Source organism: Salvelinus alpinus, chromosome 8 (genome assembly GCF_045679555.1).
Source record: "Salvelinus alpinus chromosome 8, SLU_Salpinus.1, whole genome shotgun sequence".
NCBI lineage: Eukaryota > Metazoa > Chordata > Actinopteri > Salmoniformes > Salmonidae > Salvelinus > Salvelinus alpinus.
In genome coordinates, this window is record NC_092093.1 from 69,570,514 (window position 1) to 69,589,860 (window position 19,347).

Here is a 19,347-nt window from a genome sequence, read left to right on the forward strand (position 1 = left end):
TTCAAATTATTAGGACATGTAAACACCTTAATCTGTGTTCCAGCCGTGTATTTCATCAGCGCATGTGTTAGCACCAGTTGAGCGAGCCTCCCACTTTAATGTGAGTGAAGTGAGTTTGAGTGTCTTAGAAGTAGTTTTCACATACAAATTTCACATGTCTGAACTCAGAATCAAATATGCTTCCCAAAACTAACATGGTCGCTGTGATATAACGAATATATTTTGATTGGCGATTTTCTGCATTTATCAGAGTGCCATCAGGTAATCTGACTATCCACAATAATCGCATTACCGTGTGCATGTAATCGTACTCACTGAAGGAAACACAGAACACATGTAGGTAGATACAGAAAAAGGCTTTCAAAAAACCATGAAAAAAATACATTTTGATTGCTTAGTTAAAACAAACAGAGCGATAAAATAAATGAACCCATTTTCTTGTATACAGTATGTGGAAATAGCAGTATCTGAATGATGGTCAATTTGAACACCTTGTATCGTATAATTGTATCGGAAATGTTATATCGTGTATTGAAACTGCTGCCTTTAAAATCATTTAAAAACACTGACCTATTTAACAGCAATGGCCTCTTACACTGCATGTTAGTGGCGTTTTTATCTTCATAAATTCTGTTCTGGAGGCAGCTCTGCAGAGTCATAAAATCAGATTTTAAACATAACCCTTACCCTCACCATAACCACACCGCTAAACCTAATGCCTAACCCTAAATGAAGACCAAAAAGCTCATTTTTGTTTTCATGAATTTTTACAATATAGACAATTTTGACATTGCATCTGTCCTAAGGGGAAATCACTCAGGCCGTGTCTAGACTTGACAGTTCATGCAGCTTTTGTATTCTGATCAGGTCATGTGTCTACACCTACATTTAAATGTGTCTACTGTGTCCACAGTGTGTCCGGATTTCCTTTTTTTCACACTATATTCAAATGACAGTATGCATTCTACAAACGGTGGAATAGGCAAAATATGATCATAACTACTGTAGCTAACCTCTGTAGCTAGCCAGGAAGATAGTGAGCAACACTAAAGTGATTGCAAACGGGATAACACTAGCCAAACAGAAATGTTTTTCTAAATATTAGCTAGTTGGCTACCATTTGAGGCCAGCAAACACGTTCCTCTCACACTAGGAACGTAAACCTCCAAAATTATAATGAAAAGGTGCTTCTCTGTCCCAAAACACACGTTGTTTTCTGGAGATTTGGTAGAGGAGTGCTGATGATGTTGCCCACTGTTTGCGCTTTCGGTAGCCTGATTGCGTCCAGACTGAGGAAATCCACACACAATGCATCCCTGACCACTTCAGATGTGAACACAATTAGACCACAAAGCGACTTTTGTGCATCTAGACCCGTCTTTTCAATGTGATCTTCGTATTATGACAGCAGAAGTCGCATGAAAGTGTCAAGTGTAGACACAACCTCAGTTCTGCCTCCAGGACAAGATTCATAACAATAAAAGGTCAACCTGCTCTTACACTGGTCCCAGTAAAAACAATGTGTATTCTTTTCCAAATACTTAACATTAATTCTACTCATGACTCAATGAAAAGAATGAGTCCACTTTGCCACGTCACACATTCCATTAATCTACAATAATTAAACTCCTTTTTTTATCAGTAGTCAATCATTTGCACTTCAATAGTAATACATTGAATATGTGAGGCAGGAGAGAAACGGGTGGGAGGGAGTAGATAGAAACCCACTCTCATCCTACCTAGGGTTATACTGGAAAGGGCTTGTAGATCATGGTACATAGGCAGTGGTTGGGATAAGAATGGGTTAGGGTGGACATTTGGGGTAATTATGTGCTTGAGTCTTCTGTAGTAAAGCCTACATAACACTGTCATAATAATGACATTAACAGTTATGAGAGCTGATATCAAACTGACTTCACGATATTATGGGGGGGGGAGAACTCCTGCTTGCCGTGTACTATTTTAACTAGGTAAGTGTCATAACAGCATCATGGCCCAGGTGAACTGCCCCTCTTTAATTTAATTTCCTATTTCCCTCCTCTCCACTTATCTTTCCCCCTTTTCTCTATCCTCCTACTCCTTTCTCTCTCCCTCTCCATTCTCCTCCTCCATCCCTCTCTCTTCTCCTCCTCTACCCCTCACTCTCCTCCCTTAAATACACATCCTACGGACCCCACACTCACAGCAGAACTTGGCCCAGTCTACAGGGTACTTGGTTCCACACTCGTTGCAGAACATTGTCATCATTTCACCATTATCCACATCGTTTTCACTTTTGCCATCGCTCCTGAAGTGGAGAAAGACAGGGAAGGGGAAAAAAGTAGAGCGTAAGATAAACACACACACACAAAGAAAGAGGGAGTGAGAGAAAGAGAGAGTGGGGAAAGAGAGAGAGACAGGCAATTCATGCATTAATAATGACATCATTACATCTGACGTCAGTGAGAGAAAGAGAGAGAGAGCAGAAGGGTGTTTGAGTTGTCATCCGCTAAAGCGACTAGAAGACATATTGACTATGATGTCACCATGTAAATATGGACAGCAGGACAACACTATTGGTGAATCTTAATTGCATACTCCTTGCGTCCTCTCTCCTTGCCTTCTCAAAACCCACTGGAGGAGAAGGTCAGAGGGGAGGGTCCTTTGAGCGATACCAACACCAACCACAAGAGGACAGTGTTTATTGTCTGGACTTCTATTTTGTCTAACACTTCCACTACAAGTAAACCATCATATACAATCTCCCAGTCACACTCATACAGGCCTTTTCCTACCTGGAGTTGTATTTGTCTGCGTTGTAGGCTTTCCTGTTGTTGAGTCCCCCTGCTGTCTGAGAGATTTTCACAGAGCCATAGGAACCTACTGGACGGGGCTTACCTCCAACACTGAGAGAAGGAGAGGAGGAAGAAGAAGAGGAGAAAGAAGGGAAGAGTTTTTACTGGTGGTCTTAAACGTATAATGTGTGTTACATATTGACAGGATTTGTTGACATGTGCGTGCATGCAGGTGTGTGTTTATTACGGCTCCCCATTAGCTGCTGCTTTTCCTGGGGTCCAGCAAAATTAAGGCAGTTTATACAATTTTTAAAACATTACAATACATTCACAACACACTGTGTGCCCTCAGGCCCCTACTCCACCACTACCACATATCTACAGTACTAAATCCATGTGTATGTATAGTGCGTATGTTATTGTGTGCGTGTGTGTGTATATGCATGTGTCTGTGCCAATGTTTGTGTTGCTTCACAGTACCCACTGTTCCATAATGTGTTTTTTTAATCTGTTTTTTTAAATCTAATTTTACTGCTTGCGTCAGTTACTTGATGTGGAATAGAGTTCCATGTAGTCATGGCTCTATGTAGTACTGTGTGCCTCCCATAGTCTGTTATGGACTTGGGGACTGTAAGGAGAGACCTCTTGTGGCATGTCTTGTGGGGTATGCATGGGTGTCCGAGCTGTGTGCCAGTAGTTTAGACAGACAGCTCGGTGCATTCAACATGTCAATACCTCTCATAAATAAAAGTAGTGATGAAGTCAATCTCTCCTCCACTTTCAGCCAGGAGAGATTGACATGCATATTATTCATATTAGCTCTCTGTGTTCATCCAAGGGCCAGCCATGCTGCCCTGCTCTGAGCCAATTGCAATTTTCCTACATCCTCTTTTGTGGCCCCTGACCACACGACTGAACAGTAGTTAAGGTGCGACAAAACTAGGGCCTGTAGGACCTGCCTTGTTGATAGTGTTGTTAAGAAGGCAGAGCATCGCTTTATTATAGACAGACTTCTCCCCATCTTAGCTACACTGCATCAATATCTATTGACCATGACAGCTTACAATCTAGGGTTACTCCAAGCAGTTTAGTCATCTCAACTTGCTCAATTTCCACATTATTTATTACAATACTTTGTTGAGGTTTAGGGTTTAAGGAGTGTTTTGCTCCAAATACAATGCTTTTAGTTTTAGAAATATTTAGGGCTAACTTGCCACCATACTGAAACTAACTGCAGCTCTTTGTTGAGTGTTGCAGTCATTTCAGTCGCTGTAGTAGCTGACGTGTATAGTGTTGAGTCGTCCGCATACATAGACACTCTGGCTTTACTCAAAGTCAGTGGCATGTCGTTAGTAAAATTTGAAAAAAGCAAGGGGCCTAAACAGCTACCCTGGGGAATTCCTGATTCTAACTAATTGAGAGGCTTCCATTAAAAGAACACCCTCTGTGTTCTGTTAGACAAGTAACTCTTTATCTACATTATAGCAGGTGGTGTAAAGCCATAACACATACGTTTTTCCAGCAGCAGACTATGATCAATAATGTCAAAAGCTGCACTGAAGTCTAACAAGACAGCACCCACAATCATTTTATCATCAATTTCTCTCAGCCAATCATCAGTCATTTGTGTATGTGCTGTGCTTGTTGAGAGTGTGTGTGTTAGTGTTGTGAGCATGGTGTGTGTGTGTGTTAGTGTTGTCAGCATGGTGTGTGTGTACTAACCCTGAAGGTGGACTGGTGAGGCCAGAAGTGGCGCTGCGGTTAGGAGAGTAACCAGATGGAGCTCTCCTCACTGATCCTGCAGAGGGAACCTTACTGGATGAAATCCCTATAGGGACAAGAGGAGAGGAACACAGGGTGTAGACTTAAAAACATCTGTCCTATCTCTCCAGCAAAATGGCTTAAATTCAGTGACATTGTATCTGAATGGCCGATGTGCCCAGCCCAAGAGGTTTTGTTGATTCAGCTTCAGTCAGTGTGGCCTAGCACAGAAGAGACAGGGTCTACTTGGAGTTGTCCTCTGTAAGACAGAGGGACAGTGTTCTAAAAAGAGACTGAGCAGAAATAGAGACAAGCATGTGAAATAACCCCTGGGTTACACCAATATCTGCACCATCATCTGACTTGAGACACCGTGTGTGAGTTACCGGAGGGCTGGCCCAGGACAGATCTCTGGGGTAAACGGGAGGAAGAGGGCACAGCGGACACAGCAGGAGAGTTAGCCTTCTTCACATGAGCAGGAGGTTTGAACTGTGGAGCGCACACACACACACTTTTGTTTTATGCTATGCAACACACTCACTGCGCACTTTACTCTAGGTGTATGGCTCACACACTTAAAGAAACGTTAAACAAACACATCAGTGCTGTCCTACCTGTGTGCGTGCAGGTGTTTTCTTGGCGTCCACAGCCCCGGGTACCTTGGCCTTATTCTGCATGCGAGCGTGCTGCTCCTTACAGAATTTCATGTGTCTGTCTGCTGCATTCTCACTGAACCGCCGCTCACAGTATGGACACTGGATATAATCTGGAACAACACAATCACTGGATATAACCTGGAACACAACCACCGGATATAATCTGGAACAAACACAATAACACAGTCACCGGATACAATCTGGAACAAACACAATAACACAGTCACCGGATACAATCTGGAACAAACACAATAACACAGTCACCGGATACAATCTGGAACAAACACAATAACACAGTCACCGGATACAATCTGGAACAAACACAATAACACAGTCACCGGATACAATCTGGAACAAACACAATAACACAGTCACCGGATACAATCTGGAACAAACACAATAACACAGTCACCGGATACAATCTGGAACAAACACAATAACACAGTCACCGGATACAATCTGGAACAAACACAATAACACAGTCACCGGATACAATCTGGAACAAACACAATAACACAGTCACCGGATACAATCTGGAACAAACACAATAACACAGTCACCGGATACAATCTGGAACAAACACAATAACACAGTCACCGGATACAATCTGGAACAAACACAATAACACAGTCACCGGATACAATCTGGAACAAACACAATAACACAGTCACCGGATACAATCTGGAACAAACACAATAACACAGTCACCGGATACAATCTGGAAACACATCGAAGATATTACGTTGTTCATTGACCTCAATCTCCAAATTTATGTTTCAGAGGGGTAATCTCTAAACAAAAAAATGACCTGCGTAAAGTTGTTGTTACCTGGGTCGTACTGTAGGTGAGGGGGGAGTAAGGGTGTTTTGTTACCTGGGTAAGGGTGTTGTTACCTGGGTCGTAGGAGGGGGCTGGAGGAGGGGGTAAGGATATTATTACCTGGGTCGTAGGAGGGGGTAAAGATTTTGTTACCTGGGTCGTAGGACAGGGTAAGGATTTTGTTACCTGGGTTGTAAGAGGGGGGTGGAGGAGGGGGTAAGGGTGTTGTTACCTGGGTCGTAGGAGGGTGGTGGAGGAGGGGGTAAGGGTCCCCCATCCTTCATGACCTGAGTGATGCCCTTGGCAGCTCTGATGGTGGCAATGAAGTCCTCATGTTTCCTGCGCCAGTTAGACTGCTTCTTAGGAGGCTCCGGCTGGAACACACACACACACACACACACACACACACACACACACACACACACACACACACACACACACACACACACACACACACACACACACACACACACACACTTCAGTAACCCATCCGCCTGGAATGATGAAGGGAAACTGGATCCAAAGTGGTGCCTTTTAATGACTTTAGAATAGAGAAAGAAACCTCTCAGCAACATCTCTCACTTGCTTCTAATACCTAATTCACACAGGATTTACGGTATGTTGCCCGTTTATTTATTTTTTTACAATGCTTATATGCTACCCTTTCAAACAGTCCCATTTTTACCACATTATTGCTGGCATAAGCCTTTTATACCTCCCGTGCGCATGCCTGGCACCGGTGACGAGTGGGAGTAGGGGTGTGCCGATGTGGCTGGCCTATTTTAAATCCATTGAATATAAACCATCACAAAGAAATGCATTATTCATTTGTTTAGGCAGGTCCTAAGAGACTAATAGAATGGCATATTTTGAGTTTAATTATGTTACAAGTCTGTACTGTCCATAGGCTGCTACATGGCTGTGCCATGCAAATTAAATCAATAGTTCATGATTTTGTTCATTAAAACAGACAAGAAACACATACATTCCCTGCCCTGACCACAGTCAACACGCATATATTTTATATACTGAACAAAACTATAACAAACACAACATGTAAAATGTTGGTCCCATGTTTCGAGCTGAAACAGAAATTCTCAGAAATGTTCCATACGCACAAAAAAAGTATACTACTTTCAAATTTTATGCACAAATTTGTTTACATTCCTGTTAGGGAGATTTCACACCTGACAGGTGTGGCATATCAAGAAGCCGATTAAATAGCATGATCATTACACAGGTGCACCTTGTGCTGGAGACAATAAAAGGCCACTGTAAAATGTGCAGTTTTGTCAAACAACACAATAACACAGATGCCTCAAGTTGAGGGAGTGTGCAATTGGCATGCTGAATGCATGACTATCCACCAGAGCTGTTGCCCGATAATGTTAATTTCTCTACCATAAGCCACTTTCAACGTATTTTAGAGAATTTGGCAGTACGTCCAACAGGCCTAATAACCGCAGACCACGTGTAACCACGCCAGCCCTCCACATCCAGCTTCTTCACCTGCGGGATCTTCTGAGACCAGCCCCTGGCACGCTGGAGAAGTGTGCTCTTCTCGGATGAATCCCAGTTTCAACTGTACCGGGCAGATGTGTGGGCAAACACAATTGCATTTTATCGATGGCAATTTGAATGCACAGAGATACCGTGATGAGATCCTGTGGACAATTGTCGTGCCATTCATCCGCCGCCATCACCTCATGTTTCAGCATGATAATGCACAGCCCCATGTTGCAAGGATCTGTACACAATTCCTGGAAGTTGAAAATGTTCCAGTTCTTCCATGGCCTGTATACTCACCAGACATGTCACTCGTTAAGCCTGTTTGGGATGCTCTGGATTGACATGTATGACAGCATGTCCCAGTTCCCAACAATATCCAGCAACTTCACACAGCCATTGAAGAGGAGTGGGACAACATTCCACAGGCCACAATCAACTCTATACGAAGGAGATGCGTCGCGCTGCATGAGGCAAATGGTGGTCAAACTAGATACTGACTGGTTTTCTGATCCACGCCCGTACTTTTTTTTTTTTTTAAAGGTATCTGTGACCAACAATTGCCTGATTTCCTTATATGAACTGTAACTCAGTAAAATCGTAGAAATTGTTGCACGTTCCATTTATATTTTTGTTCAGTATAGTAAGAATATAACAGAATAAAATATAAATAATAACTTGTGTCACTGGAATATGTGGAACTGCTGTCATATAACAAACAAGGGATATGCCCCCATTTTATTTGAGTTTGTATGTGCTTCAGAAACCTTAGAATCTGCTCTTTCAGCAAGAAATACAAAATCTGACCTTGATGAACCTTTTGATCCACGTTTCCTACCCTCACTCCGCTTTGTTAGATATCATGCACATTGACAACTTGCTAGCAAACATCCCTGCCAACTGATTTTGTTTATAGTAGCAGCAGACAGTTATTTAAACAGGATTAATTGCAGCAAAACATAATCAACATAAATGTCCAACAAGATATTGTAGCCAATAGCTTCTGTGACTCCAGGGGACGGTTAAAAATAAATAAATTGGGGGATCAGAATGAGACGGATTTTGTAATCTTCTTTTTTTCTATCCAGGATCAGATCGATCTGACTGTTTTTGTGCCGGTTTTTCGGAAAATAAATCGGATATAAATCATTTGTATCAGATACCACAATATCAAGATAAAATAATACAGATTTTCAGTGCATTGAACAGGCCTACACCTCACCATCTACTGGACAGGTTGAGGTACTACTTACAGGTTGAGGTACCACATACCTATACTGCAGTCAATTTAACATAATGAACTTTTGGTTTTCAGATGTAAGAAAACAATTTTTACTTTCTCACCTTTCTTGGTTGTAGAGCCTTTCACCTTTCTAAACACACCCTGAATCCACCCTTCCAGTGGGATAAACCTAATCCAGATTTTGGGGATAAAAAAAAACGTTCCTAATCCCTACATTTGAGTACATACACATACAAAAAGGTAAAAATTGGATTACCAAATCCTTATCCCTATGCGGAAGATCAGACTCAAATTTTCCAGTTTTGAAAAACGTAATGCTAACATTTAATCCTTTCCGATTCGCCAAAAACTGATAAGATACCTTTAAAACAAAAACTGATAAGATACCTTTAAAAAAAACAACTGCCGCATGATGAACTACATGACGATAGCCAAGACAAAATAGCTTGCATGTCACTTGTAAGCAAATTTATTTGCATAACTTTTAATATAACACTTAAAAAAAGTTAAATATTTTTCAACTAAATTTGCCAGCTCACCAGAAGTCTTCATCATCTGAAAACGCAACCCCAGCATCTGTCAAGCGTGCTTGAAAGAAGAAATGTACAGTTCTCTTTGTTGGAGCACTATCAACTTGATCTGTTCTTCAGCAAGAAAAGTCAGCTTTTCTGACCTCTCCGTTTCCTGCTTTACAAGATTTCTATAGGCATCATCATTGGTGTCTTTCTCAAGATGCCTTCTGTCCTAATCACTACCCCTTAAGTGTAGAAAAACGCAAAAACAACATTTAATCCTGATTAAAAGGTGAGATTGGATTACCAAATCCTTATCCCTAGCCATAAAATCAGAATCTAATTTTTCAGTTTTGAAAAACCCAATTCTAACATGTAATCCTATCTAATTGGGGAAATCCTAGCAGATTACTTTTGAAAAACTGGGAGAAAACCCAGGAGAAAAGGAATAGAGGAAAGGCTTGCGTAATTGCGAAAGCCTCTCTTTTCCAGATGAGCCCTACGTGTAGCTGAAGAAGCTCATTCATATTAACCCATCATTCATTGGCTAAATATTAGGCCTAATACTGCAGTAAATGTATGCTGTATGCTACATGCTTTCTCTCCTTTCAAACTCCCCACCTACTAGGCTACTTTGTCTGAAGACAGATTAACTACAAATCACTAGAAGGCTTAGTTAGAAAGAAATGGGTTAAAAATATGCATAACTTAATAGCTAAATATAAGGGTGTTTAAACATTTACCTGTCAAAGTCAAGTAAAAGGATAAAATGGCATATGCTGTGTGTTCCCCAGGCTGAATGTCAAAGCATGTCTGTGACAATAGTCGTGGCCAAAAGTTTTGAGAATGACACAAATATGAATTTCCACAAAGTTTGCTGCTTCAGTGTCTTTAGATATTTTTGTCAGATGTTACTATGGAATACTGAAGTATAATTACAAGCGTTTCATAAGTGTCAAAGGCTTTTATTGACAATTACATGAAGTTGATGCAAAGAGTCTATATTTGCAGCGTTGACCCTTCTTTTTCAAGACCTCTGCAATCTGCCCTGGCATGCTGTCAATTAACTTCTGGGCCACATCCTGACTGATGGCAGCCCATTCTTGCATAATTAATGCTTGGAGTTTGTCAGAATTTGTGGGTTTTTGTTTGTCCACCCGCCTCTTGAGGATTGACCACAAGTTCTCAATGGGATTAAGGTCTGGGGATTTTCCTGGCCATGGACCCAAAATATCGATGTTTTGTTCCCCGAGCGACTTAGTTATCACTTTTGCCTTATGGCAAGGTGCTCCATCATGCTGAAAAAGGCATTGTTCGTCACCAAACTGTTCCTGGATGGTTGGGAGAAGTTGCTCTCGGAGGATGTGTTGGTACCAATCTTTATTCAAGGCTGTGTTCTTAGGCAAAATTGTGAGTGAGCCCACTCCCTTGGCTGAGAAGCAACCCCACACATGAATGGTCTCAGGATGCTTTACTGTTGGCATGACACAGGACTGGTCGCCTTGTCTTCTCCGGACAAGCTTTTTTCCGGATGCCCCATACAATCGGAAAGGGGATTCATCAGAGAAAATGACTTTACCCCAGTCCTCAGCAGTCCACTCCCTGTACCTTTTGCAGAATATCAGCCTGTCCCTGATGTTTAACCTGGAGATAAGTGGCTTCTTTGTTGCCCTTCTTGACACCATACCATCCTCCAAAAGTCTTCGCCTCACTGTGCCTACAGATGCACTCACACCTGCCTGCTGCCATTCCTGAGCAAGCTCTGTACTGGTGGTGCCCCGATCTCGCAGCTGAATCAACTTTAGGAGACGGTCCTGGCGCTTGCTGGACTTTCTTGGGCGCCCTGAAGCCTTCTTCACAACAATTGAACCGCTTTCCTTTAAGTTCATGATGCTCCGATAAATTGTTGATTTTGGTGAAATCTTACTGGCAGCAATATCCTTGCCTGTGAAGCCCTTTTTGTGCAAAGCAATGATGACGGCACGTGTTTCCTTGCAGGTAACCATGGCTGACAGAGGAAGAACAATGATTCCAAGCACCACCCTCCTTTTGAAGCTTCCCGTCTGTTATTCGAACTCAATCAGCATGACAGGGTGATCTCCAGCCTTGTCCTTGTCAACACTCACACCTGTGTTAACGAGAGAATCACTGACATGATGTCAGCTGGTCCTTTTGTGGCAGGGCTGAAATGCAGTGGAAATGTTTTTTGGGATTCAGTTCATTTGCATGGCAAAGAGGGACTTTGCAATTAATTGCAATTCATCTGGAGTATATGCAAATTGCCATCATACAAACTGAGGCAGCAGACTTCGTGAAAACTAATATTTGTGTCATTCTCAAAACTTTTGGCCACAACTGTACAGCTCAGAGCAACATGATTTAAATGGGGATAATGAATGCATTACAAGCATTTCTGTGAAGCTTTGTGATTGACAAGGACAAGTTTGATGTCGGACAACAAAATAATTTTCATGATTTAATGCGTGCCAAAGCTGGTAAAATACCAGAATCGAAGCAGACCAAACTCTTTGGTCATTTTAAAAATGTGCTGTATGTAGAAAATTGTTTGCTATAGCTTGGGAAATTATTAAATGTAACTTTGAATGATAACATAATGTTTAGGGCTGTTTTCCTACAGAAGTTAAATACGCTTTGTGTTTTGTTTCCTTGCCACGATAGTAACGAGTATCGCGATACTGGTATCATCCTGGCCCTAACGTAAAACCCTCTATACCGATGCTTTAAGTCTTCACGGGATCTGAGACTGACCACTAGTGACAGAAGTGGTTCAGTGTCATACCACTTCACGGTTGGTCACATGACAATCCCAGTGACCTCATATCATCCCTATCTGGTTACAGCTCGGATCAGATGCTTGTTTCCCTCATCAGTGATTAAACTGTGTTTCATACAGAGTACACTACAAGTGCACGTCCAATACGTGCAAACTCCATTTAAGTGCAGTGCAATTCACCAGTCCCAATTCAAAAATATTATTTATCCTCCAGATATCTGCATGCTCTGGTTTAGTGCACTAATTTAGGACAGTCACAAGCCATTGCATTTACCATGATGTTTAAGTGCCAAAAGATTACATATTTTCAAGCCCTGGAGAATAGTGCCATTAGTGTGTATTAGAATCCTAAATAGAAATGAATGTTATAAAGTACATACCAAACTAACCACAGTATATACCTGGGATTTGGTTTATCCCATGAAAACGACACTACTGGAGAACACACCTAGGTTCCCTCCCAAAAGTAGTGCACTAAATAGGAAATAGGGTGCCATTTAGGACACACAATCGCCAATTATTATTCTGGTAGCCAGCAGGGAGGGAACAGCTGTTCAGGACATAATACAGCATTGTTTTCCTTTTCAGTTTCCATTAAAATGCATGTCAGGCAGCGTGGCTAGCTGTCAGAAGCAGTAGAGTATAGGATGTAGCCTAAGCATCTAGCTACTCCTCGTAAATCAGACTACTGTTATCACCTAGATTTAGACTACTCAGACTATTGCTTGTTGTGGAGTTGAGCTAAAGCACATACAGACAGATATGGGACCAGTCTAGGAGCGTATAGCTCTGGTTTGGATGGCCCAAGCACATACAGCTTAGTTCTGAATGCAGGAGAGCTTTAAGTATTTATTACCTTTCTAGTTTAGAAAATCGATTGTATGAAAAAAGATCATTTAAAAACTGTCTGTTAAAGAATAGGGAAAGAGTGGAAAGGGATTAGTGCATGCAGTTGTTAGATGACAGTCTTGGATTGGTCAGATATTCTGACCAGACTACTGACCAGGCTACTGTTTCAAATAGAGCTTCTGACACAATAGAGCAAGATACAGTGCAAAAGGACCAATACATTTTTGAATACCTTATACACACAGCAATGTTGTGTTACAACATCACACAAACGTAAAATAAAGACTATTCAACTTACTTTCACAGTCTTAGCAGTGGTGGTAGAAGTGTGTGACTGAAATACATAAGTGGTTTAAGGTGTATAACAAATGATCAGGAAACAGAAATGTTGATGGTCACATCTAGCTAACAAATGTGGACTTGTTTCACAGTAGAGTGGATCCTTGTCTTAAACCCATCACTAGGTCCCTTCAACAGCCTCTTTCACTGTGGTCTGAGGCACGTTTCGGAATGTCTGTAGCCTAACAGTTATTGGAGCTGTTTGCGTGTGAGTGTTTGCGTGTGAGTGTTTGCGTGTGAGTGTTGTTATGTTGTCTCACCTTAGATTTGATGGGTTTGATAGTGGAGATCTCTGTTCCCTCAGCTCTCTGCCTGCCAGAGTCAAACACCTTCCTCTTCTTAGCTGCTGCTTTCTGACAGATTGGGGTATGTTTCTTCTACAGGGCAAGAAGGAAAGGGACAGGGAGGTTTAAACCTCAAAATACACGTACATGCTATAGTGTGTGTGTGTCTTACCAGGACTTTAGTGAAGAAGCTCCTTCCACAGATTTTACAGGGGATCAGCTCTTCGTTGGAGGGCGGAGCCTCTTCCACATCTGTACAGAAGTGAATGGATGCAGAGAAGATGAAGAGCTGTCATACAGTAGCCTTGGCTAGGATACACCACCAGGGGCATAAGAGTACTTGACAGAAATATGCTTAGGCCTAATGGATAACAGAATATCTGGCAAGCAGGAATATAGCAACTCTATTTGTTTGTTTGTGTGAAATGTATTTGACCAAATTCTATTCTATTTTAAATGATCAGGTAGGCACCCTGGCAGCCTGAAACATAACAGCATTTGACATAAATATGATGCGAGAGGTGCCAGGTTTAAGCAAAATGTATTCAAGTAACAAACACTATTATGCACTGGTTCAAAATAGCATAAATAATTGCATAAAATAGTAACGTTAGACCATTAGTCAGAATGGCTAAGTAATATAAATGCTTCATTCTAGCAATGCATCAAGGCTGTTGGTGATGGTTTCAGTGGCTTTAAGGTTTGAGAAGCATTTTAGATGTAGCTAGCTAGGTTGTGCCAGACCCATTTTTAGGCTATTGTTTAGGTTATGAGATCAAATAAATATTGATCTAGGCTATTCTATCAATATTAGCTAGCCGGTTAGCATGAGGCTGCCAAGCCTGCCATTCCAAGCAAACAACATGTCCTTTCTTCAAGCGCTGTGGCCTATCTATGAAAGGCTATCAAATAGCTTTAGAGATAGCAAATAGCAATCAGCTATTCAACTATTAAAAACAAGGTAAAAGCATGCATTACGAACAACCAGTGCCACCAATATTGGGATAACGCCCTAACCATAGCGTCATACTCCGCCCTGTTTTGGCCAGACACCGCAAAGGGGTCGGTAAGGGTCGGTAAACGAAAATAGTGCAGTTCTGCGGCACTGAAAAATCCCCGAAAATCAACACAACAAAATAAGAAGTCGCATTGAAAACCTAGGATTTATTCAACAGTAAAATCGATAACTGTTTATCTCCTCAATGTATTATTTACTAAACGTCTTACCTTCAAAGTCCTCCATCTCCCTTGTCTGTGTCGGTCGCTGATGCTGCTGTAGCAACTAACTTGTCTAGGAAACGGCACCACATCCCAACATCCGAGGATTTCATTGGCCATTCCCTTGTTGTTAGCAAGACAGGAACGGGTGCATTGTTTATTTTGAACGGCAGGTGGGGCGTGGGAGGCAACCCTTTCCCTCTGGATTGAAGTTTCACGTTTCAAGTTTTAATGTCACGTGCACAAGTACATTGAGGGAAATTCACCCAATGGGAAGAAAGCTCATTCCATAGGCCTACTTGGCCCAGTTTTATTTTTAATTTGCTAACATCAGCACATATCTTTTTGGGGTTTACTGTTTTAGCCTATGAGAACATAAGAATATAGCATAATGTAATATTTTGTCAGGGCAAAGATAACATGGCCTATAATTTAAACAAATAAAACTAACAACAAGTCACCTGAGTGTTGGTAAAACTTTAATTAGGCCTTTATGTCAATAAACTTGAGCAGCCAGACTTCCGTATTGAACACATATGTTGAGTTTGAATGGGATCTTTCACACGCTGCCACAATAAACCACATTCTTAGGCCTCAATATGTTTTCCACACTGACTGCTCAGTGCTCTCTCTCTCTCTAGCTCTCTCTTGCTCTCTCTCGCTTTCTCCCACTCTCTCTCTCTACGATCTCAATTCAATTACATTTAAAGTGCTTCATTGGAATGGTAAACATATGTTTATATTGCCAAAGTAAGTGAAATACATAATAAACAAAAGTTAAGTAAACCTTAAAAAATGAACAGTAAACATTACACTCAAAGGAATAGAGACATTTCAAATGTCATATTATGGCTATGCACAGTGTTGTAACGATGTGCAAATAGTTAAAGTACAAAAGGGAAAATAAATCAACATAAATATGGGTGGTATTTACAATGGTGTTTGTTCTTCACTGGTTGCCCTTTTCTTGTGGCAACAAGTCACAAATCTTGCTGCTGTGATGCCACACTGTGGTATTTCACCAATTGACATGGGAGTTTATCAAAATTTGATTTGTTTTCGAATTCTTTGTAGATCTGTGTAATCTGAGGGAAATATGTGTCTCGACTATGGACCTACTCTCTCTATCTCACACACACGCACACACACACACACACACACACACACACACACACACACACACACACACACACACACACACACACACACACACACACACACACACACACACACACACACACACACACACACACACACACACACACACACACACACACACACACACACACACACACACACAGATGTTGACAATATTAGAAAATAAACCCGGGCCTCCCGAGTGGCGCAGCAGTATAAGGCACTGCATCACAGTGGTGTCACTACAGATCCGGGTTCGAAACTGGGCTGTTTCATAGCCGGCCGTGACCGGGAGACCCATGAGGCAGTGCACAATTGGCCCAGCGTTGTCCGGGTTAGGGGAGGGTTTGCCCGGCCGGGATGTCTTTGTCCCATCGCGCTCTAGCGACACCTGTGGCGGGCAGCAAGGTGTACAGTGTTTCTTACATGTAAGGGATTACAAAAAACGAATTTACAAGCAAAAATATTGAAATTAGATTACAGATACTTTAGAAAAACTAGATGATTACTTTTAAATTCAGAAAGGATGTTTGTGAAAAAAATCTTTGATAATTCTCTGTTTTCTCAATGACATTCAAACCAGAATTGAGAAAGGCTTAAGTTTAAGTACAACAACAAAAATAAGAAAAGAAAACTGGGAACCGACAATCTGTAGTTCCCAATTCGCAAGAGTAGGACTATCAGATGTTTTTTTTTATCTTATACTGAAATAACAATATAAAACGCAACAAGTGTTGGTCCCATCTTTCATGAGCTGAAAGAAAAGATCCCAGAAATGTTCCATGTGCACAAAAAAGCCTATTTCTCTCCAATTTTGTGCACACATTTGTTTACATTCCTGTTAGTGAGCATTTCTCCTTGCCAAGATAATCCATCCACCTGACAGGTGTGGCATATCAATAAGCTGATTAAACAGAGAATGTTGCCAGAGCTGTTGCCAGAGAATTGAATGCTCATTTCTCTACGACAAGCCAACCTCCAACGTAATTTTAGAGAATTTGGCAGTACATCCAACTGGCCTCACAACCGCAGACCAAGTGTAAACACTGCAGCCCAGGCTTCTTCACCTTTGAGATCGTCTGAGACCAGCAACCCGGACAGCTGATGAAACGGAGTATTTCTGTGTGTAATAAAGCCCTTTTGTGGGGGAAAACTCAGTCTGATTGGCTGGGCCTGGCTCCCCAGAGGGTGGGCCTATGCCCTTCCAGGCCCACCCATGGAAATTCCTAGAATAGAGCCTAATTTATGTATTTAAATTTAGTGATTTCCTTATACGAACAGAAACTCAGTAAAATCCCTGCCATTTTTGCATGTTGCGTTTATATTTTTGTTCAGTATATATTGAATTATATTATTGAGTTAATGTAATAATTGATTTTGTTAGGCCTAAGAAATAATACGAATAGCGTTATACAATTTAAATAGGTCTACATCTTGCACTACAGTAGCCTAATTGCACAGGCGAGACAGTTCAGGAGCAGTGACCAACCACTTTTTTATTTTTTTATTTTTTTTATATTAATTTTTTATTTTTTTAAAGTATTTTATTAACAACAAATCAATACAGAAAGTACATGAGGGAACACAAGTATATATAGATAATATACAATAGACAATCGAGCTAGGGGGTACAATATCACATTACAATTACACAAGGACCTTAAGGAACATACATACACTTACAATTCTTACAGCTTTTTGTTAGTAGAGTATTTAACTGTCTTAAAATACAGTTCAATAGCTTTTTGTATGGTAAGAAAATTTGGCCAAAAGAATAATGAAATTAATTACATAAAAATGTTTCAGCTTATTTCTATCGTATGTAAAGCATCCAAGCAGTACATCTCTCCACAATAGTGTAAAATCTTCATAAATGTGTTCAATTATAAATCTACTGATGTCTTGCCACAGTTTTCTTACATGAATACAATGCCAAAAAAGATGCAACACTGTTTCTGGGTGGTCATTACAAAAGGAGCAATTTGAGTTTATGTTTTCCTTAAACTTCTTCATATAGTGGTTGGCAGGATAATATTTATGAATAATTTTAAAGGAAACTTCCCTAATTTTGTTAACAAGTAGGTATGTGTGTGGCAACATCCAAACTTTTTCCCAACAGATATTATCAATAAATCCATTCCAATAAGGCATGACATAAGGTATAGATACAACATCCTGCTGATACAAGGTTCGTATCGCTCTGTTGTTGAATGGATCAAAAGGGAAACAAATCTTTCCTACTGATGAGTCAACATGATCAATAGAGGGTAGGCTCTAAGGGTCAGGTCTTGACACATTCCTGAATAACAGAGGGAATAGCTGAGGGAATGGCGTCTAAAACGATTGCAAAATCTTTAGGTGTTACAGGGACCTTGTAAAGTGATAAGAATTCCTTTGTCACGTTCCTGACCTGTTTTCTGTTAGTTTTTATGTGTTAGCTGGTCAGGACGTGAGTTTGGGTGGGCAGTCTATGTTTTCTGTTTCTATGTTGGTTTTGGGTACCTGATATGGTTCTCAATTAGAGGCAGGTGGTTTTCATCTCCTCTGATTGAGAATCATATTAAGGTAGGTGGTTTCACTTTGTTTGTCGTGGGTGGTTGTCTCCTGTGTCAGTGTCTGTGTATGTTACCCCACATGGGACTGTTTTCGGTTTTGTTTGTTTGTTCGTTTTATGTAGTCATTTTTCCTGTTTGTGCGTTCTTCGTGTTTCATGTAAGTTCGTAGTCCTGGGGCCTGTTGCACAAAACTAGGATAAGGGATTAAGCCAGGATATCTTGGTGATCCTGGCTCAATTGATCCGTAATCCGGTTGCACTAAAGATGGATAGGGGGCAGGAGGATATGTTATGGTATAAATTACCATGGAGATTTATTCTGTGGAGCTAGCCTGCTCCAGACCAGGCTAAATTCCAGGATCTATTTAATCTCATCCCTAATGTCAGTCAGCAGTCACCACAAATGGAAACCAATAGTTATTTCACTGCTCACTATACATTGTTATCACATATAACTAGACCCACTGTTATTATTTAAATGTTTGTGATCATTAATTTCAATGATTTTGGATAAAAAATGATTTTTAGATGATGTTGCTATCATTAGATAATTTACAGTTTCCCATAGACTATAAGGCTATATATAAAATGATAGAATATTAGGGCCACAGAGGGGAAAAAAACACAAGTCATAATATTGTAACCAGTTGTTTTAAAGGAGGACAGTTGTTAAAATGACAGATGTGGGGCATTTCGTGAAATTGTACTTCAGTATGGTTTCATAAACAAAGACATGCTGATGTGCCAGAATATTAAGTATCACATTGTCATAAGTATCAAAACTGTAAAAACAATATGTAGCTTTTCTGCAGAAAGAACCAGCCTCATAAATTTATGACTTTATCCTTTTTCTTCAGTGTGGCCCTAGTACTCTGTCATATAAACAAATACACATTCCATA

At 40.8% G+C, this 19,347-nt stretch overlaps 1 protein-coding gene across 2 annotated transcripts; it reads right to left on the bottom strand.

Moving 5' to 3' along the window:
- Positions 1-2,010: 2,010 nt before the first annotated feature.
- zc2hc1a (zinc finger, C2HC-type containing 1A) lies at positions 2,011-14,890 on the bottom strand. Of its 2 annotated transcripts, XM_071414846.1 has the most exons (10): positions 14,765-14,890; positions 13,710-13,789; positions 13,514-13,630; positions 13,213-13,248; positions 6,243-6,384; positions 5,150-5,301; positions 4,922-5,024; positions 4,497-4,602; positions 2,775-2,885; positions 2,011-2,287 (listed from the first exon to the last, which is right to left on the bottom strand). In XM_071414846.1, exons 1-10 carry the CDS (start codon positions 14,778-14,780, stop codon positions 2,152-2,154), a joined length of 999 nt encoding a protein of 332 aa, XP_071270947.1. In that variant the 5' UTR covers positions 14,781-14,890; the 3' UTR covers positions 2,011-2,151. The 2 variants fall into 2 exon arrangements, with proteins under 2 accessions (XP_071270947.1, XP_071270948.1); XM_071414847.1 differs by lacking the exon at positions 13,213-13,248.
- Between the last annotated feature and the right edge of the window lie 4,457 nt (positions 14,891-19,347).

Excerpts from the sequence above, each read along its gene's own strand:
- zc2hc1a (XM_071414846.1), bottom strand. Across the intron at positions 5,302-6,242 it reads ACCACCCTCCTACGACCCAG|ATTATATCCAGTGTCCATAC; the intron begins GTAACAACACCC and ends GTGTTGTTCCAG. Across the intron at positions 2,886-4,496 it reads CTCACCAGTCCACCTTCAGG|TGTTGGAGGTAAGCCCCGTC; the intron begins GTTAGTACACAC and ends TCCTTCTCTCAG.